At 51.5% G+C, this 21331-nt stretch overlaps 1 protein-coding gene across 6 annotated transcripts; it reads left to right on the forward strand.

Annotated features, from left to right (window-relative positions):
• Nucleotides 1–232: 232 nt before the first annotated feature.
• TSKU (tsukushi, small leucine rich proteoglycan) lies at nucleotides 233–20815 on the forward strand. 6 transcript variants are annotated; one of them, XM_075415797.1, is made up of 4 exons: nucleotides 233–402; nucleotides 2871–2956; nucleotides 17186–18220; nucleotides 18948–20815. In XM_075415797.1, the coding sequence occupies exons 3-4, from the start codon at nucleotides 17193–17195 to the stop codon at nucleotides 19087–19089; spliced, it is 1170 nt and encodes a 389-aa protein (XP_075271912.1). In that variant the 5' UTR covers nucleotides 233–402; nucleotides 2871–2956; nucleotides 17186–17192; the 3' UTR covers nucleotides 19090–20815. The 6 variants fall into 6 exon arrangements, with proteins under 6 accessions (XP_075271912.1, XP_075271875.1, XP_075271882.1 ...); XM_075415760.1 differs by lacking the exons at nucleotides 233–402; nucleotides 18948–20815 and adding an exon at nucleotides 996–1161 and having other exon boundaries at nucleotides 17186–18935; XM_075415767.1 differs by lacking the exons at nucleotides 233–402; nucleotides 18948–20815 and adding an exon at nucleotides 1428–2284 and having other exon boundaries at nucleotides 17186–18935.
• The last annotated feature ends 516 nt before the right edge of the window (nucleotides 20816–21331 follow it).

Consider the following 21331-nt stretch of genomic DNA (forward strand, 5'->3'; position numbering starts at 1 on the left):
GAAGGCAACGGGACGACAAGGCATTTTACCCAGGGAGGATGGGGGAGCGTGTGTGTGCCGCTCCCCCCCGCCTCTTTTTCACCCATAAGGGGGGGGGGGGGGGTGTCTGCCAGCTCAGGAGTGGCACAGCCGAGTGCAAATCCTGCCTCCTTCCTCCCCCTCCTCCTCCTCCCAGATGTTCCCTTGTGTGCAGCCATCTGTTGAGCTCTCTCCTCCCTCCTCCTGCGGGGAAGGGGACAGCCCGCTTGCCCGGCCAGCTGCACGCCTAGGACGAGAAGGAGGAGGAGGAGAAGGAGGAGGAGGAGGAGGAGGGAAAAGGAGGAGGGAAGAAAGGGACTCCCGGCCCCAAGCCTCGCTGCTGCCGGCTCCCGCTCCCCGCCGTGGGAACCGACCCCGGCCCCGGTGAGTGTCCCCCCCCATCTCCATGCTCGCAGGCAGGGGGGTGCAGAGCAACCATCCCCCCCAAAAAAAAATTCTAATTTTGGGGGAGCTCGCTGTGTAGGGGCGGGCTGAGCCCTCCCCGGGGATGCTCAGGGCCAGCAGCCCTTGGGGGGGGGTGTTCGCTGGGGAGCTTCCCCCCCCACCCTTCCCCTTCCCCAACCTCTGCGTGGGAAAAACTTTTCTCGGTGTGATGAGTTTGTCGGGGCTCGGCGCCCGGCGGGGACATCGGCTTCGAACCTCCTCGGGTGCGGTGCAGGGGGAGGACGGAGATTTCGGGTTGGGGGTAAACTACTTTCCACCACCCCTCCCCCCCCCCCAGTTTTCCCAAAAGGGGATTTTTTGGCGGGGGGGGGAGAGGGAGTGCAGCGGGTGCGTGGAAGCCCCCAGCCCCGCTCCCTCCTCCCCCGGGGTGGGATGAAGGATCTCCAGCCGGGCTCCCTTCCCCTCTCCTTCCCCCCCCCCCGCCCTCCCCGGGTGCTTTGTGGAGTTCTCGGGATTGCCACGGCTGCAAAGTAATCCGAGGAGCAGCTGGAGCCTCCGCACCGCCTCCCGTGCCCGGTTTGCGGGGCTTTGATTTCACACAGGGCTCCCTGTCTCCCCTCCTCCCCCCCCCCCCCCTCCCAGCAAGGCGGTCGGGGAGAAAAGAAAGAGGGGATTTTTTTTTTGTTTCGGTCGGGTTCTGGTATCGGGAGGATCGCAGGGTTTCGCAGCTCACCCAAGGTAAGGGGGAGAAGGAAGGGGCTGGGGGCGTGAAGCTTAGAGGGGGTCGCCTGGATGGGGTGAAGAGGCTGGAAGGTGCAGAGGGGGGGTCCTATCCGTTCCCCCCCCCCCCCCCCCCCGGGTTGCAGAGATAAAGGCTCTGCATAGCTCCCTGCCTGGGAATTTCCCATGCTTATAAGTGGATTAAGCTGGAGGGGAAGGTGTGTTTGGGGGGGCGGGGGGGGGGAGGAAGCAGACCAGAGTTTATTTGTTCTCTTATTACCAAAAAAAAAAAAAGAAAAAAAGCTGCTGGTTGTGACTTTTGAAGCAGGAGGTCAGAAAGCACGGGGTTCCCCTGATAACGCACACACCCTGTAAACTTTTCGGCAGCTCCATGGAAACTTGTTATTAATGCTGCAGTCATTAAAAGGCGCAGACCAGGGCAGATTTATTAGCCCGGCAAACCGCAACACGTGCCAGCTCTCTGGAAACAAAAGGGTCCGTCAGCTTGGCTCCTCTGCTCGGGAATTGGGTAGGCTGGGGAGCGGCGAGGACGACGGTGCTCGGCTGCTTGCGTCGCGGGGAAGCGGCATCGCCTCCGTCAACCGCCGCTCTCCATCGCGGTTAGCCATAACGCAATTCGGTGGCATTCGAGCGCGGGCGTCAGGAGAACCGAGCCCACGACGACGTTTTGTCTCGGCAGCCGGGAGAGGAGCCTCCGGTTTCCCGAGCCGAAAGATTTCCCCGGGCGTCTGCCATGATAAATCAGCTGCCGTTAGCCTGAATAACCGCATTCATCGAAGTTACAGTAGGAAACTTGTCTGGGTGGACACTGTGCCATTGCTCTGCGGAGAGCGGCCGGTGCCGATCGCTGCCGTTGCGCTGAAACCCTCGCCTCGATCGCCGCTCCAAAGCTCGCCTGGAAGCTTCATCGCAGCGGCAGAGAGCGTAGCGAATACCGGGAGAAGGGGCTCTGTGGAAAGGCAGGGTTAGACCAACGCCTCGCCGATCTCTCCGGGAATAAGGAGCGCGCTGGATGTGTCGGATGCTGAAAGGACCCGGAGCCTGATATGACCCTGGGACAATCTGCAATCTAAACTTGGCTGGCCGCTCGCCGTCGGCAGCCCGGCGCTGCGGAGGGAAAGTGGGTTAGCGCCGGCCGTCGCGCTGGCACGGGGCACGGCTCGTGTCCCTTCGTGACCCGCGGGTGCCAGCCCTTGTCCCGGGAGGTGCTTGCTCACACGTGGGTTATAAATGGCCCCGACCCACGCTCAGCCATCGCTGAGCTCTCTCCGGGGGCGGTGGGTGCGCGGGGCGAGCGATGCTCGGGCTCCGGGGTGGGCAGGAGGTTGGGTGGCAGCACCCGGATGGGTTTTCCCTTGCGGCGTGGCGGAGCGGGCGTGCTGCGGGGAGACGCTGCCGGTTTGTGAATGAATTCGAGCAGCTGCTTGGCAGAGGCGGTGGGGAGCAATTACAGAATGCCCGGAGGGAACGAGGACGTGACGGACATCCCAGGGGATATTAATTTCTGACGGTGAGGTGGATTGGCAGAGAAGGCTGCAGGGTCGGGATGAGGAGTCTCCTGCACCCCTGTTCTTTAAGGTTGAATGCAAGGAATAAAACAGCATTGAATGGGTGGGAGGAAACTGGGAGAAAAGAGCTGTAAACCAAGAAACAAGCAAAAGTCTTTTTTTTTTGTTGTAAATTTTTTTTATTTATTTTGGATATAGGAGAAAGCATCCTGTGCTCCCCCAGCCCCGCAGCGAACAGCAGCGTGTGCCACCCCGGCGTGAGACAGAGCTGGGAAAAAAAAAAGGTGAGCCGCCGTCTTCCAGAGGTTTAGAGTTTTCCCTCCATCCCTAACTGCTTTTTTTTTTTCCTCCTCTTTCAGTCTCTTCTCCCTCCTCCTCCCCGCTTGTCAGCTGGTTAGTGGGGAGAAGCAGAGGCTGGAGGGGAGGATGAGACAAGGCATCCTTGTCCGGCAGCCCTCCTGACCCCCGGCACCCCCGGCAGCCGCAGCGCTGGCCGCCTGGCAGGCTATCAAAAGAAACTTCCGAAGGCTGAGATGTTGAGGGCCGGGAAGAGATAAAGGCTGGCTGGAGCAAGCCGTTTCTTGTCTTAAAACTTGGCACCTGGACCTGTCGAGGTGAATGTACGAACGGCTCAGCCATTCATTACAGGGAAGTCTTGAGATTTCAATTTGTACTGCAATTTTTTTTATTTTTTATTATTTTTTTTTTAATTTCCTGGGAGTTTCCATCATTCCCTCTGGGAGTATTTCTGATGTGGAACAGGGTGGGGGGAAGGAAATACGTGCTCTGAGAATCGACCCCGGCCTCCCCCCCCCTGCTTGCAGACACTGTAAGAGTCTGAACCAACCTGGCCATGTTAGCGTGGGACATTCCTGAGTTGCATTAACCAGGCTGGAAATCTGCCTCCTGGAGTAGTGGCAAACTGGAGAAAAAAAAGCACTTTATCTTTGCCGTAGCTGAGCGGAGGGCCATGTGCTGTGTGTAACAGCTGAGTGCCAGTATCTGTGGGTTTTCTTTTCCTTCCCCTTTCCCCCCCTCTGGCTTCTCTTTTGCTGCCCGTGTATCTGTGATGTTGACTCCTCTCCTTTCCCCTGGTTCGTGCTTGGTAGCTCAAACCCAGGCGTGGGGTGAGAAATAAGGACCTTTATTTTTTTTTTTTTTGACTTTCAATAAGATAACCTTTGTTAGGAAAAATTGAGACTTCAATGCAAAGCCCTGCTGTGGCAGGTGGGTCAAACCAGACGTGATTCTTCACCCCTGTCACGTCTGAAGTGACAAATGTGCACAGAGCTCTCCAAGTGGGGCAGGACACGGCCCTGACCCCAGAATCGCCCATTTTCCTCCCATCCTTGAGCATGAGATGTCTGTAGCAGGGGGCATGGCGAGGCCAAGTTTCACACAGCAGGACGGAGGAGATCCTGCCTCCAAAGCCCGTTAATCCTGGTGCAAAAGCTCAGTTCCCACCCAAGGTGCAGCTCCTGTATCTACCCAGCACCAGCGTGTTGCAACCTCTTGCAAGACATCTCCAGCTCAAAGGATTACAGGATCACAGTGTAACTCTGAACCTGGCCACTCTCATGTGCCGTGGGAGAGCATTGCTCTTCTGGCCTGTCCCCAAATGTCCCATGGTGATGTCTCTATCTCCTATGCTCACAACAAGGTGTGTGGTGACGTCCCCTGGCTTTGGAGGGAGAAACAGGGTGCAAAGGGCCAGCACCATGTAGCCCATATGGGGGACACATAAGAGGATGCTGTAATTTGGGAAGTCTTACTTTGCCAGTCAGCGAAATTGGGTCAAATTGGGTTAGGATGTGGCTTAATACAGGGTTAAATGGTAAAAGAAGATGGTTGTGTGTGTCCTGGGTGGCTTGTGGCATCCCCGTGGCATGGTAGAAGTGCCATAGAGCTGCGCCAAAACCAAGGGGACAGGGAGATGGGGACAGGATGCAGCCAGGGGAGGTGGGCAGCATGGGTGGGCAGAGGTCCTTGGAGAGGCAGGTCTGCTGTTGGCAGCCGCTGAGACTGCAGCCATGCTTCAGGGTCCACAAATGCTGATTTGAGAGGCACTTGGATACTCCTCCGCCACAACCACCTCCCCAGATGTCCCCTTCCCTGTCCCTCAGCCTGGCTGCCCAGTTTGGAGAGGGCAAAGAAGGGCTGGTGTCCCTGAAGTGTCCAGGCAAGGCAGGAGCGGGGCATGGTGCACGAGGACAGTGGTGGCACGTGGCTGGGCCAGTTGTGGCAGTGGTGGAGTTGGCAGGGGCTTCCCCATGGAGTGAGACTGGAGATTCTTGGCTTACGTTCCATTCCCAGTTAAACCAGTGGGACTTGAACCTGAGGATGGTACACCCATCCCCATGCCTCTCGGCCCTGCGGTTAGTTAACCTTAAGGCATCACGAGGGAAACTGAGGCTCGTGAATGGGGACTCATGGTAAAGTCAGTGATGAGAAATGGGTCCTGCCAGGGACGTGGCTCTCCCAGCCCACTTTAGATGACCCTTGTCTCCAAGACCCTGCACGATCCTGCGCCAGGGAGAGGAGGCAAAGAGTTAAGGAGATGCCACAGCACCACATCCCTGAGGCAGTGAAGCATCATCTGGGCTGGGAACCTCGGTGGGGACGATGTCCTGCTGCTAAACCCTTTGTCAGCTTTACCCAGACCTCCTTCCCTTCCCCAAATCCCCCCTCCCCAAATCTCATAGGAGACCCGTTGGGCGTAGCAAATACCTTGCGCGCTTTGCTGGGCTGCGGGAAGCTCCTGAAGCTCCAGCTGATGCTCTGCCGAGCGGTTTCATTGGCGTTCATTGTTCGCAGCATCAAATTGCAAGAATTATTGGGGGGTGGGGGGGAAGAAAGGCTGGAAGGGGAATGAGATGGGAGCCTCCAGCTGTGCTGTTTGCAACAATAACGGCCAGGATTGTATTTATTATCTCCTCGGTGGAGGGTCTGCAGCTGCACGCTGAGAGCCACAGGCGGCAAAGAGGCATGGAGATTACTGTGCATGGAGAAAAAAAAAATAACCACAAAAATAAATAAAAAGCCCACAAAGAAGCTCTGGGCCGGCTGGGGCAGCACTGAGGGACACCCAGCCTAATGTTGCCTCCTCACTTTGCCCTCCCTTATTGAAGCCAGCAGACCCACAGGGCTGTTAGGAGAAGGGAGTTTGGGAGCTGCTGTCTTTGAGAGAGCTAAAGCCACATGGAGTCCTCTTAAAATCCTTCTGCCAGGGCTGGAGGCGTTGCCCAGCCACAACGAATTTCTTTTCTCTCTGCTTTGCATGATTTCGGCTGGTGCCGGTTGCCTTTGCTTGCTGGAGCCGGGCAGAGCACCGCGACCAAGGCAGCGCTCGGACACCTGATGTGCAGCCACCTCTGTTCCAAGGAGAAAGAGCTAGAAAACCCTTAGAGACCAAGGATGATAGGGCTGCTGTGAGCTGTTCACTCCAGGCGGGCTGTGTGTCTCCTGGAAGGGCAGAGGCATCACCCTGGGATGCATCGCCTTCCCCTGGCACCATCCCTCCTCTCTCGTCCTTCCTCCCCTCTGCCCAGCTCATCCTCTCTGGGGGAACCCATCCACATCCATCCATGCAGCATGGTCCTTCTGCAGCTCAGGGTGGTTGAAGGCAAACCAGGTCAGGGACGTGGGGTACATCCATAGGAGTACATCCATAGACATCACACCTCTCCCTTATGGACCAGACAGGTGCTGGTGGGTCCTTGCAAGCTGCGTTCTCCTGGGGTGGGACGTGGCATGTGCCATCGCAGGGACACGCGTGGCACGTGGCATTTCCCAGCCAGGCACAACGATGCGGCCGAGCAGCTCTATTAACAGTTAAAACCAAGAACCTTAAGAGGTTTCTTCTCCCCGTGCTGCACCTCTTAACGTTTCCTGCTGGCCTGGCGTATGGTGTTCGTCCCGGAGTGCATTCCTCTGGAATTATATCATGTCTCTGGGAGCCGGAGTGCTATGAAAAAGTGTGGTCATAGCAGGAGCTGGCACAGGAACCGGCTGGGGTTGGGGGTCAGGTGTGGGAGAGCATTGTCAGGGGCTGAGGTTACAGGGAAAGCTTGCTAGGATCATTTTAGCTTTCAATATTTGACCAGCTAAGAAAGAAGGCCCTGCCTCAGATAATTTATGCTTAAAAAATTCATGTCACCTTGTTGGCTTTCTTAGTCTGACACCAGGGATGGTCAGAGAGGAGGGGGAAGTGCGTGCAACCCCGACGTTGCAGACAAAGCTGTGATCCATAGTTTTTAAATTGATTTTTGGCAAAGGGGGATACCACCATGAAGAAGGAGGGCTTAATCCTCGCAGGGTTACTACTGTGATTTGTGTAAAGCCTGGGTGCTCACAGCCTCTCTTCATGCCTTGGGCATTGGAGATGATGGGGCAGGAGGATCTGCTGGTAGGTTCACCAGGTCCCTCTAGAGCAAAATACATTAGAGGTGGTGTAAAACTCGGTGTAAACCTCTCCCTTTGCTATGAAGTGCCAATGCAAAGGGCTCGTTTGTAAACCTGTTTGTGCTGGAATAACTCCTCTGCTATGCAGACCTCCCGTTCTGGGATGTGTCGCTGGGTTTATGATAAAGAGCCTGTTTGGGCCGAGTTTGAGGCAGTTAAGAAAATATTTGTGTTCCCCGATGAGATGAGGTCTCTGTTCTGCTCAGCGAGTGCCGGGATAGCGAGACCTCCTGTTCCTGGAAATGTTCACAGTTAAAAAGCCGAAAGGGAGGATGGGAAGCAGGGGCTGTCAGGGGGTAAAATGATTTGGGGTGGTCACCCCTGGGGGTGATGAGGCTGGTAACTAGTTGTGTTCCCCACGGGTCAGTACTCGGACCAGTCTGGTTCAGCTTCTTCATCAATGACCTGGATGAAGAGTTAGAGTGTACCCTCAGCAAGTTTGCTGATGACACAAAGCTGGGAGGAGTGGTGGATACACTGTAAGGCTGTGCTGCCATTCAGCATGACCTGGACAGTCTGGAGAGTTGGATGCAGAGGAACCTGATGAAGTTCAACAAGGGCAAGTGCAGAGTCCTGCACCTGGGGAGAAACAACCCCTGGCATCAGTACAGGCTGGGGCTGAGCTGCTGGAGAGCAGCTCTGTGGAGAGGGACCTGGGTGTCCTGGTGGACAACAGGTTAACCATGAGCCAGCAGCGTGCCCTGGCTGCCAAGAAGGCCAATGGGATCCTGGGGTGCATTAGGAGGAGTGTGGGCAGCAGGTCGAGGGAGGTTCTCTTTCCCCTCTACTCTGCCCTGGTGAGGCCCCATCTGCAGTGCTGTGTCCAGTTCTGGGCTCCCCACTTCAAGAAAGATGAGGAGCTACTGGAGAGAGTCCAGCGGAGGGCTACGAGGATGATGAGGGGACTGGAGCATCTCTCCTATGAGGAGAGGCTGAGGGAGCTGGGCTTGTTCAGCCTGGAGAAGAGAAGGCTGAGATGGGACCTAATAAATGCTTATAAATATCTGCAGGGTGGATGTCAGGAGGATGGGGCCAGACTCTTTTCAGTGGTGTCCAGCGACAGGACAAGGGGCAATGGGCACAAACTGAAGCCGAGGAAGTTCCAGCTGACCATGAGGAAGAACTTCTTCCCTCTGAGGGTGACGGAGCCCTGGCCCAGGCTGCCCAGGGAGGTTGTGGATTCTCCTTCTCTGGAGATATTCAAGACCCGCCTGGACGCGGTCCTGTGCAGCCTGCTCTGGGTGACCCTGCTTAGGCAGGGGGTTGGACTGGATGACCCATAGAGGTCCCTTCCAACCCCTAATATGCTGTGATTCTGTGATGCTGAAGCAGGAGAAAGGCCTGAGCTCCTGCATCCCTCACGGGCACCTGGTTTGATCCTGTGCATCCTGGGCTGCTGGGAACCGGTGTTTTGCTGCTGATGCTCCCAGCTTGAGGGATCCTGCAGCTGGCATAGCCGGGAGTCAACGGGATGCTCATGTCCTGGTGAGCCCCGTGAATATCTCCGGGAAGTGCCAGGCCGCACCGACGCCTGCTGTCCCCTGCCCGCAGCCACTCCGGAGGCTTGGCAAACTTCGTTTCCCTTCGGGAACGGCTCCTCCAGGCACAAGGGTGAGTCTGGCGAGCCAAATTACTTTCAAAAGCCACTGGAGACTACTTCTCTTACCCAGAATAGAACCGCTATTAACCTGACAACTTCTTGGGCTGAGCAGGAAAGGGGGATTTCTGTGCAAAACCCTGGTGCTGCTGTGATTTAATTCCTAATTTGCTCGTGCTGGAGGTGGCACTGACTTTTTTCCCACTCTAGGCGAAATTCCCGGGAGCCGGGCTGCCGTTTGCTTCCAGGATGCTGCTTTTCATGCCACGCAGCTCTCGGGGGCAGCAGAAATTGTCCATATTTCAACTGCGGATTTAAATCAGCTGGAACTTGCTGTGTGCGCTGGCAGACCTGCCCGCACAGGTTTCCTTTTGTCAGAGCCCAAAATACACTGCACCGCACCTTGATTTCCTTCTTGGAGGGGGGTGAGGGTTGCTGGAGGGAGGAGATTGCACAAGTGGAATGAACTGTTAGCTGTTTAAACACTAGGATGATAAATTACCTGTGGCCTCTTGCAAAGCAGATGGGATTTGTGACATTAACAGCCGGAGCAAAGATTATTTTAATAAGGCTCTCTATTTCTTTTATAAAGAAAGGATAACTTTTTTAAAATTTAAAGAAGAATTAGAGCAGAGGCTGTTCCAGCTGAGCAAGGGACATCACATGTTTGAAAACAAACCCATAGTGTGAAGCTGTAGGGTTTGGAGGTGCTGAGTTGCCTCTCGATCAGTCCCATACGTCTGCTCTGCAGCCCATGTGGTGGGTTGAGGGGCTGCTTGGATTTGGCTTTGGGGTTGTGAAAAGCTTCTGATGCTTAACAACTTAGCTTTGCTCTTGCTAATCACAGAATCACAGAAAGTTCGGGGTTGGAAGGGACCTCTGTGGGTCATCTAGTCCAACTCCATCCCATGTAAGTCTATGAAAATCTGCTTGAAGGATGGAGAGCATCGGTGGGATGCTGATTAATCATTGCAGATTTGGCTCAGCAGTTTCTCTATGTGGGGGGCTGAGAAAAGCCAATGGAAATAACTGAGATATGGGGAAAATGAGGAACGATATCTTATTTTTTCTTTCCTAGGCACTTCTGGCTGTCCACACCCCAAATTCAACATTTTTTTGGTGAGACTGCAGTCTTGCAAAGATAGACTTGATGCAGAGTAGTGTGGTTCTTGTCCAGATCGGGTAGCTGCATCTCATGTCTATTTGTGGCAGTTTTGTCCCCTCTCAAAATCACTTGAACAGGGACAAAGCTCCCTGCAGAGCAAACAAAGCCCTGGCTCAAGATCTGCTGGTCTTGGCTACCTCCTGTGATCCCTGGTGACCCACAGGTCAGAGAGGGGAGATCCCATCCTGAACCCACCCATCCCCATCACACTGCCCACCCTGGTCTGCCTTAAATACAACCACATCTCTGCATTGAGGGACGAGAGAGGACTTTTTCTTTCCACCCCCAGTTTGGTGCCTATTGTATTTTATTCTTCCATAGCCTGGTAATGTAGATTCCTGATACCACTGGGTTAATTATTTGCTAACGACTCCCCCTTCAGTGGTGGGGCTCTTGACTGAATGCAAAGGAGGTGCTTTTACATCCATTATTAGAAATTATTAAAGTGGAAAGGAATTCATAGAGAATTCTTTTATTATTTTTTTTTCTTTTCTCATTCCCTGCATTTAATTCTGATTTTCCCCAGTGAGCAGGAAGATGGAGAAAAGAGTGTCCAGGTACCTGCAGGACGATTTTAGCTCCTGTTCAGGCTCTTGGTATCTTTTTCCATTGAGCCATAAGGGCTAAAGCCACCATCCTAGTGGCTGAGTTTTTCCGCATCCCAGTGCTTGCATGCATTGGTAGGAGAAATAAGGTGAGGAGAAGGAGAGGACTGGGTTACACATCCATTCCCTTCTCTATATCCTGATGGGTAATTGGGGATGGCCCTGCTGTCTAGGCAGCTTTGCACTTCCCACTGATAAAACCATCAGCGTGAAGTGAAGGGTGATAACTTATCACCCAAAAGCCACTTGTGCAATGGCCCCTGATGGCGGGCTCCAGGAAATTGAGCCGAATTTAGAAGAGCCAAGTGACTAATTCTCATCCTGCTGTTGCAGATACTGAGAGTAACTCCCCTGAACTCCTCTAGACCCATCTAAGTGAATGCAGGATGAAGCCTAAATACCAGATACTTCTGGATTCTCATTAGCTCTCCTCACCCTAAATCTAAAAAGTCACAAAGAGAATCACAGAATCACAGAATGGTCGGGGCTGGAAGGGACCTCTGTGGGTCATCTAGTCCAACCCTCCTGCCGAAGCAGGGTCACCTACAGCAGGCTGCACAGGACCGCGTCCAGGCAGGTCTTGAATATCTCCAGAGAAGGAGACTCCACAGCCTCCCTGGGCAACCTGTTCCTCGACTCCGTCACCCTCAGAGGGAAGAAGTTCTTCCTCATGGTCAGCTGGAACTTCCTCGGCTTCAGTTTGTGCCCGTTGCCCCTTGTCCTGTCGCTGGGCACCACTGAAAAGAGTCTGGCCCCATCCTCCTGACACCCACCCTGAAGATATTTATAAGCATTTCTAAGGTCCCCTCGCAGCCTTCTCTTCTTCAGGCTAAACAAGCCCAGCTCCCTCAGCCTTTCTTCATAGGAGAGATGTTCCAGTCCCCTCACCATCCTTGTAGCCCTCCACTGGACTCTCTCCAGTAGCTCCTCATCTTTCTTGAACTGGGGAGCCCAAACACTGAGTAGAAAACCAGGACCGTTATTTGCAAAGCGTACGCCATGCCAGCTAACAACAAAAAAATAACAAATGGATCAGAAAGCCCTGTTCACATTTACACCAAACCTCCTTTGTGAGGAAGCACTAATTGGTTTGATAAGCTTTACAGAGGGGAGTAAAGACAGCTCTTTGCTGCGTGCATAGGGGGACCCCCTCTGCAGGAAAGAGCCGGTCCGAAGCAGGCAGAGCAGAAGCTTGGATGACCTTTACTTCAATAGATTCACATCGAAAAAGAAAAGAAAGAGTAACCTCGTCAGCAGCATTTTCTTTATCATGTGATGGGTGTGTGCCTGAGAGTTAAGGGATTCATGATCTCTGGTTGTAGGCTGGTTTGAGCCAGGTTTGCTGTCTGCTGGCATTGGCAAGTGGGATCTGGAGACCGGACTGTGATTGCATCTGCGACGTCATTTGGACTTCACCTGGGAGAGTCTACACTGGAAAAGTGTAGCTGTTGCTAGTGTTGCACTTCAGTCAAGAATTATTCTCATTTTCCAGAATAATTAAGGGAGTGGGGGCGAGGGGAAAAGTCTCTGAAGCAGTTTTGTTTTTGGAGAAGCAACTCAGGAGCATCCTGATGCTCCGGAGCTGCTGTCCCAGCTGCCTCTCGGAGCCTCCCAAGTATTTAAAGAGAGAAAGAGCCAATTATCTCTTTTTTTTTGCAGTCTGGAGGATTTATGGCCTCTATCATATCCTATGCAGCTTGCTTTGCTTTCCAATAATGTTCTCTTCCCCCTGTCCCCAATTAATGATTGCAGCCAAGTGGGCCTTGCTATAAAGGCTTTGCTTTTTGTTCACTTGGCTGACACAAGAGACAGAAGACAATCCCCAAATTTTCCTCCTGATGAAATATTGTTGCTAATCCAGCTCCTCCGTCTTTTGCTAGAACAGCAACTCTGTTTGGGGTAGGCGGACTCCAACCCTTCCTTTTTGCCTCTTTCCTTTAAAGGTTGCTCTGTTTGCTGTTAATCCAGAATTAATCCAGCAGCACATTGGCAAAAAAAAAAAGGAAATTACCAAGATCTGACCACCAGGCCTTGGACACCAGCTCATGTCACACCTGATCTGCTCTCATTGTGAGCTGGTGTTGAAAAGACTGGTCCCGTTTTCCCTGTTCCTGTGTCAGAGTTGGCTGCTCTGCGACTGGGCAGCCCAATTTGTTGGCAAACTGCCTCACCGAAGGGGGAAAAGGAAGATTGGGGGGGGGGGTTGTTGGATGAATGAGCTGAACGGATTCATCCTGGGTGCACCTGGTTGCTGGGTGCAACTCAGGTTTGGAGGATGCAGTCGGTGATGGGGTGGGAAGCAGGAGCTCAAGGAGAGTGGGCAACCCGCTCCACCATGGTCAAGGGAGCGACAGGGCATCGCCAAGCGTGGGTCTGGTCTTAGGTGGGTTTCATCCCCTTTTCTTTCTCTTCACCCCACCGTAGAGACAACCTGGTGTTTCTGCACTTCTTTCTTACCTGAAACTTCACTGGGTGACTTTGGGTCTTCAGCCCGGACTCCAGCTGCATTTTGCCTAAAGCTTTGTCGAATGACACATTCGGGGAGGCCGAGGGGTGCAGCATGAACTGGAGGTCTGTTTACTGACTCCATCAAACAATGAACTTTCAAACACCTCCCCCTTTTATGATTTTTTAATTAACCCTTGATTTTTGACTATAGGGATTTCTGTCTTGGTGGTTGTCAGAGCAACCAGAGCTAGCCTAGGTAGCATCATCTTCATCTCCGCATTCCCGAGGAGGGGAGCAGTCCCCAAGCAATGGGCTTCCATCCAGGGTGGGATGTGTTAGTGGGGACAGGGTAGCAAAGCCTTAGCTGTGGATCAGGGAAGACTAGTGAGAAAAGTCTTTAAGGAAGAGGAGGAGGAGGAAATCAAGTGCAGTGAGAAGAATGAACTTCCAACAACACCATGACAAGGCTTTTCTCTCTCCCACCTCCCCGGCCATCAACTGAAACCTGGGTTTCCTCTGCAATCTGGTTTTAAAGTTGGATTTTAAAGGATTTTTTTGGTAGGGAAATCTCAGTGTGAGATTTCCACCTGGGTCCTGCCACCCAACGGTGCAGGGGATGAGCAGAACAGGGAGGTGGAGTCACGGTATCTGCAGGCTCAGGGAGAGATGTGGGATCTGGGGGAGATGGCTGGCACCCTACTGGGACCTTGGTCCAGCCTTGGCTCCATTACCTACCGCTAGGTCTCCTTGGGGTTGTCTCAGGATATTTGCCATGCAGAAAGGACAAGCGAGGTATAAAGACCAGAGCCCTGCAGCCACTCCGGGCACCTGAAATGTGGGGGACAGTGCTGCACCCCCAGCAGCTCCTGTTGAAATCAGTGGGTGTAACAAGCCCCCCAGAGCTGTCAGATGGCCAAAATTTATCTCTGGGATCTCTCCACACCACAACAGCTGTAGAAATGAAGAGGTCATGGTTGAACCAGCCCGAGGGTGGGCTGCTTTCTCCCAGTGGCTTTCTCCTCATCATCCTAGGTGATGGTGCCGGTGGTTTCTGGCCCGTGGTGTTTCCTCCAGGTGAATCTCCCTAGTGCTGCAGGAGAATAACTCATCTTCCTCTTCTGAGGGGATGCCTTGGCTTCCTGCCTTCATCAACAGAGCAGCTCGGAGGCAGCAATCCAAAGGCAATTTGATGCGGTTTCAAATGTACGCTGTACACAGATGAACTGTAAATGCCTGCGGCATGTTTCTTTCCCCATTTCAAAGAGCACTATCGATTGCTCCATGTGATGATCAAGCATGCCTGTACCTGACTAAGCTCTTCGTTGATTATCTGGCAATGCAGGAGTCTCTTTCTTGGATTGGAAGATGACCAGTACCTTTATTTCTTCTATCTTTTATCAGAGCTGTGGGCCAAGTGGCTTGTTAGCCTATAAATGCTTCATGCTGCTCCATAAGGGAGTTGTAAACTGGTGGTAATGGATTGCATCTGATATGCAAAGTAATTGCAGAGCCAGTAAGGGAGAATTTGGGGTAATGATGTGAGGGAAGAAGCAATAGATCCTGTGCAAATACCACTCTTTGGGCAACCTGTGCCAGGGTTTCACCATCCTCACTGTGAAAAATGTCTTCCTTGTATCTAGGCTAAATCTCCTCTCTTTTAGTTTAAAACCACTAGCCCTTGTCCTATCACCACAGGCCTGATTAAAAAGTCTGTTCCCAGCTAAACTAGTACATTGGAGATTACCCTCTTGCTTTTCTTCAGGTGGCTCAGCAGAAGCCCATGAAGGTCTTACCAGCACTCAGCCAAGTCTCACACTGATGTGTCTTTGGACCTGTTTGGGTCTGATCCAGCTCCCACCGAGGCCAACAGGATGCCATGAGGAACTGAGCTGGGCTTTCAAAGGGGCAGTGAGGAGGCACTTTCCCTGTTGAGACATCAAGTGGGAATAACCATGGGGTGGGATTTAGGAGAATAAATACCAGTAGACTGAGCTAGCACTAATGCAGGTGCTTCCTTATGCATGAGGCATTTACATTTGGGTTTTTGCTTTTTTAATTTCCAAGAGCTCCCCACTGCTGTAATTTCCCCTGGTAATAAAACATTTCGGTGCGTTCCAAATGCAGCTTCATGAAAAAATAAAGTAATATTTAGGAGAGACTGCAGGAGGGAGCAAGCTATGGTCTGTCTGCACAGAACCAGAGGGGATTAGCGTTGATGTCGTTAGGATAAGGATATCTGGAAACGTGTCTGCAGAAAAGAGCTCTTACCCCCTGCATCCCCTCTGCATACATATGTGTTTTCTCAAGAAACAGTTGATATGGGCTGGGACTAGGGTTCATGTTACCAATTTTCTGTTGTTTCTATAGAATAATGGACCCCCGAGGATTGCATGTTGGCTTTTAGAAATGCTTAGGTTGCAGGCACTTTGGCCAGAGTCCCAGTCTCTACTCTCTGTTTGCAGGAGGTTTGGGAGTTACCACAAGACAAGTCATATCAGTGATCAGGACAATATTTTTGCAACACTTTTTCCTCTTTGCACTTCTTTTGCACATCGGCAAGTAGTCCCTGATTGGTGTCCAGGGCCAGGAAGACCATGCTGGAAAGGGATGGAAACTGCTGCCAAGGGGTGGGTGAGGGAAGATGAAAGGAAGCGCGAATTTCTAGGAAATGGTCCTGGGAAGGTGCAAGGGCTGTGGGGAAGGCGCCTCAGCCAGATCAAAGAGCATGTGGGAAAGATGATGCTGCAAGGAAGTCAATAAAGTGCTTTTAAACAGCGGTGGAAAAGGTGAGAATAGAGACCAGGGGGCTGAGGTGGGGATGGGAACACATGTTTAAAAGGGATTTTTTTTTTTTTGTCTGAATGAGTGCTTGGCATGTGAGCCACTTTATCACCAGCAGCATAGCCGAAGAGTAGTGCTGATGGATCTGCTTTCCTGGTTTGGTGGGAATTTTTGTTGCCAGCCTCCCGGAGACCTTGTTTGCAAGGCATGAAGAGCTGATACCCATGACTGCAGTGGGAACCAACGAGGACAGCTCTTGCTGCCTCTGCTGACCTGCAAGCTGCTGGCATGCTCCAGTTTACCCTCTCCAGAGATGCAGAGCTTTTTTGGCTGGCTCTTGAAATCCTGCAGCTGCTGTTGCCCACAGTTGTGTGGAGGAGCTGTTAGGATGCGATCTAAAGAGGTCCAGCAAAGCCAGTGAGGTGTAGATCAGCTCTCTTCCTCCCTTGGCTTCAGTGGCAGAGGGACAGAAATGCCACTGCTGGAGGAAGGGTGGAGGGAGCTCCCTGCTTGCTGGCATCGTTAATCAGAGATAATACATAATGTAATTAGCAAAGACTCCCCAGAGGCTCTGTATGAAACAAATGGGCTCACTCCACTCAATGCCTGTGCAGGAGGCTGGACCCACCACAGCAGAGTCTGGGTCTACTGAACAGTCTTTGGTTCCTCTGCTCCAACAGGCAGGCAGCCAAGTGGCCGTTGCCTGTCCTGCCTGCCATCAGCCCAAGGAGGGTTGGTTTTAGCCACCTGATATAAAGCAATGATCCTACCTACCTAAACACGTCTAAATTTACATCTGAAGTCTAAGCAAGGGAGACATGCTGCTGGTCTTTCACACTGTTCATCCTGGAGGATGTTCTGATGATGCCGTTATCTCTGTCGTCTATAGGAAATTTGAACAACACTTTGGTTTTTCCTTCCCTTATAAGGGTTTTGGACACCTAAGACTCCCACTAAGCACACAGCCTAAATGATTTCCCCAACCTGTCAATGCAAGGCCTTGAACTCGGTGCTCCCAGACGTCGCATGGATGCCCTGACCTGCAGACCTCTGTGTGCTAAAGTTTGCCAGGCTGTAAAATGACTCAGCGTTTGAGCTGTCATTTGGCCTCACGCATGGTCTAGTCAAAAGTGTGCGTGTTGCACAGATCTTGCTTTAAGGCAGCCTACTATTCTTACAGCTGATTTCCAGTTGTGTCTTGTCTTGGTTGTCTCTGCAGAGACTGTTTAACCAATTTTTTTTCTCCTCTATTAGTTTCCCAGGGGGGCTTACAACATGAGAGACAAAGTGTTTGGGACATCCATGTCCCACACTATTATACTATTATTAAGAGTATACTTAATCTATTCCTTTGGAAAGATAGAGGAGAAGATTGCTTGACTCAAACTGTTACACATCTTCAGTAAAGTAATTTCTGCTGCAATTTAATCTATTTTCTTATCATTCTGTTTTCCAGGTCAACAATGGCATTCCTAGCCTGGTTCAGTTTGCTGCTGCTTCTTCCTTGTTTTGGTACCACCAAAACCTGCTTCCCTGGCTGCCACTGCGAAGTGGAAAGCTTTGGTCTCTTTGACAGCTTTAGCTTGACCAAGGTGGACTGCAGTGGAATAGGCTCACACATTGTTCCTGTCCCAATCCCTCTGGATACCTCCTACTTGGATCTATCATCAAACAAACTGGAAACAATCAATGAATCGATGCTTACTGGCCCTGGATACACCACCTTGGTAAGCCTCGACCTGAGCTACAATAAAATTGCCAAGATTTCCTCCACAACCTTCTCCAGGCTCCGGTACCTGGAGTCCTTGGATCTGAGTCACAACTCTTTGGAAGTCCTTCCAGAGGACTGTTTCTCCAGTTCTCCTCTGAGCGACATAGATTTGAGCAATAACAAGCTTTTGGATATAGCAATGGACATTTTTGCTTCAAAAGGTCAAGGAAAACCCCTGAATGTGGATCTATCCAATAATATGCTCAGCACAATTACGCGGCACCGTGAAAAGAGCAGCCCCAACATCCAGAACTTAAATCTTTCTGGAAACAGGCTAAGGTCTGTGCCAAACCTTCAAGGGATTCCTCTCCGATACTTAAATCTTGATGGGAACCCTCTAGTCAGGATAGAGAAAGGAGACTTCACAGGGCTGAAAGATTTGATTCATTTATCCCTCAGTGGCCTGCGTGGCTTTGGAGAGTTATCTCCTTATAGCTTCAAGGAACTACCAGCCCTCCAAGTCCTGGATTTATCCAGTAATCCCAACCTGAAGTCACTGACTGCTGAAGTTATCTTTGGTCTGAACTCCCTGCAAGAGCTCAACCTCTCTGGGACAGGCGTGTCATCCTTGCCAAAGACTGCGCTGAAATACCTGCCTTCCATCAAAAGCATCACCTTGGGGAAGAACATACAGTGTCTTAAGACCATCAAAGAAGGACAGTACCACCGACAAATTGGGCTGACCAAAAAAGAGGTCCTCAGTTGCCACGACAGCCATGGGTCTGTAGCAGCAGCGCCTTACGTTTTGTGATGAAAGCTGAGGAGAAGGGGTGGGGAAGGGAGGGCAGGGGGATTTGTACAGGTGTCGGACTGAAATGGCTTGCAGTGTGCCTTTTGTAAAACTGTCAATAATTTATATATTTGTATATGCCAATACTTGATTGTTTGTGGATGATTTTATAAATTCCCAAATCCTGGCCCACATCATCTGCAGGCTCCAGATTTTGCCCAGTGCATTGAGGTCCTGCATGCAGCCCGTTAGCTCAAGAGCGGTGATGCTGGACAACGAGGACCAAGCTGCTCTGCAGGTCCCAGGGCAGAACAGCCGGTCTGGAGCAAACCTTTGTGCCCCAGACATGTTTGTGGGAGCAACGCTATGTATCTGCAGAGCACACACCAAAACGTACCGACTCCGTAGCTGCTTGCTTAAAATCCCACGCATCATCCTTTTTTTAATGATTACTCCCCAAGAAGTGCCTTCTGGATGTTGCTTTCATTAGCAGCACCCTGTTCCCTGTCATGCACTTTCAATCTTGAAGAAACATTTCCAGACAAACCAGAATACAGGGTGCTCCTAATGTGTTGGTTTTTACATGTTATTTGCATAAGTTTGCAATGAACATTAAGTCGAGAACTTTTCCCACAATTTTCTCCCTGTTTTCCCATCTCAACCGTCAAATTACTTCAGGTCCAAACCTGGCAACCTCCCATCTCTCTATCTTTATAGCGAGCTATTGCTCAGAGATGGTGGGCAACAGAGCAAGGGAAGCAGAGGGGTCTACCAGCAGCCGCATCTCACCCAGGAACTAGCCTCCAATGAAGCAGATCAACTGAGCTGCAAAGTGAAGAGATCATGTCATCTAGCTTAAAAAAAAATAAAAATAATCGTAGAATCACAGAATGGTTTGGGTTGGAAGGGACCTTCAAGATCACCCCGTTCCAACCCCCCTGTCATGGGCAGGGACACCTTCCACCAGCCCAGGGTGCTCAGAGCCCCGTCCAACCTGGCCTTGAACACTGCCCGGGAGCGGGCAGCCACAGCTTCTCTGGGCAACCTGTGCCTCACCACTCTCCTAATGAAGAATTTCTTCCTTATATCAAATCTAAATGTACCCTTTTTTAGTTTAAAATCCCTCCTCCCTTTCTGGGGAAGCTTGGAAGAAAACCGTGACTGGGATTCTCATCTTGACAACCTCATCAAACCAAGACACAGACTCAGAGGATGTGAAAGTAAGCTGTCTATGCTGACGTTCCCCCATCTGAACACAACATCTGCAACTTGGCTGGGCTCATGTGAGGCAACTTCCAGCACCGAAACACTCTCCAGAATGTGCCAAGGGAAGAATTAACACTGACGCCTGTGATCCTGGAGCACTTTGCCTATCAGAGGAAAGATCTTGGGGTTTTCTTTCCAGAGTTGTAGCTTTTCTTTCTCTCACACAGCTCCTTGGCTGCCAACCGAGATCTGATATAAAGCCTGGTCCTTGGAGCTTTACTTGTATTTTCCTCTGTTGCTGAAATGCTGGCAAAGCAAAGGGGACACCCTCTTGTCTCTCCTCTTCTCCAGGCTAGAAGAAAGCGGGGGAAGGCAGCACAGCATGACTCAATGCCATGTGTGAAGCCTTCAACTTGCTTATAGGAGCTCCTGCAATGGAAGTATCTGGTCCACATCTGGCATGCTCTGTACTGGGGACGGGAAGTGATGTTGTGGGTGGGAGTCCTGCTTGAGCTGGTCTGCAGCTTGGTCTCTAAACCCGGCCTTGCATCAGGGCAACCTTCAATGTTTGAAGCTGGTTTAGGGAGGTCCATGCAAAGGTGATGCAAGTATAAACCCGTCCTGCAACCCTCGTTGGGAGAAGCTCAGCCTTCATCCTCACACTCCCAAAGGGCTTTGCAAATGGAAACCCTATTGCCCAAAGCAACTGTCTCCAGGGATTGTTGGAACCCACTGGGCCCACAAAAGCTAGAGTCAACACCTCATTTTGGATACTCAAATCTCTCTCACGTTCTCATCCACCTCCTATTCCATCGTGGATCTTAGGGTGGCATTTTAACCCTTTCTTTCAGTGCTAGTGGTTTTCTCCCTCTACTGAGCCTTTGCAATGCTCAACCAGCCTTCACAGTCACAAAAAAACATTGATTTTCTTAAAAAGGCAACGGGACTGCCCACAGGCAGGAATCTGGAGGGGAATGGCAGCCAACTGCAGTGCAAGAAGGGGCAGTTTGGGAGGGAGGAGGTGGTTTTTAGTGGATCTTGCCTTTTTAAGAGAATTCTTTTCTGCTGGCAGAAAATGTAATTTTTTAAAAAGTTGTTTAATTTTATAAGTCTGTACGTAGATGAAATGTTTCGGGAATCACATGCTGTTAAAGTTACTCTCCTTGCGCCACTGTGGTAAGTTTAAAACCCAATGTGACAATCCAATTGAAGACTGCAAGATTTCCTTGTGTAATCTCAATGCTAGCCGCTAGCTAAACAAGTCTTAGCAAAAGCTGGCAAATGCCGTCGCTGTGTTTGTTTTTTCAAAGAACCTCTGCAGCATTGTAAGGCTTTGCGATTACTCACAATATAATAAAGTGATTTGGAGGAGAATAAAACCAGATCCCTTGGATTTATTTCCTTAGTGCTGGTAGGACAGCAGCTGTTGCTGGGTCAAAATCGACATGGCTTCTCTCCTTGCTCTGCTCAGCCCCACCAGCCTCATGGGTGTTGCGTCTCCATACTGGGGGCAGGTTTTGTCCTGTGTTTGGCTTGCAGGGCTCCTTGCTGACCAAAAGGTTTGTGAGCTTCACTGGCTGACTCAAATGAAATTATGGACATGTGGCAGTGAAGCAGCACAAGAGTATCTGCAGCAAATTTCCTGCTCCAGGATCTGCTCCAAAGCTTGTCGGAGTCGTTGGGGATATCTTCGTGGATTTGGCCAACCTGGGACACGGTCTGCTAGGGTTGAAAGGCTGGATTTGCAGAGCAGGAGATGTGGGGACAGCCCACAAGCTGTTTCACAAGGCCATGGAGGTGGGAGGAAGTGAACGGGTGATGCCACAGGACACGGCAAACCACATGCTGCCAGACCACAGAGCTTTCTCCAGTGAGATACACGTGGTCCAGCCTCA

The sequence above is a fragment of the Opisthocomus hoazin genome, chromosome 1, assembly GCF_030867145.1.
Source record: "Opisthocomus hoazin isolate bOpiHoa1 chromosome 1, bOpiHoa1.hap1, whole genome shotgun sequence".
Taxonomy (NCBI): domain Eukaryota; kingdom Metazoa; phylum Chordata; class Aves; order Opisthocomiformes; family Opisthocomidae; genus Opisthocomus; species Opisthocomus hoazin.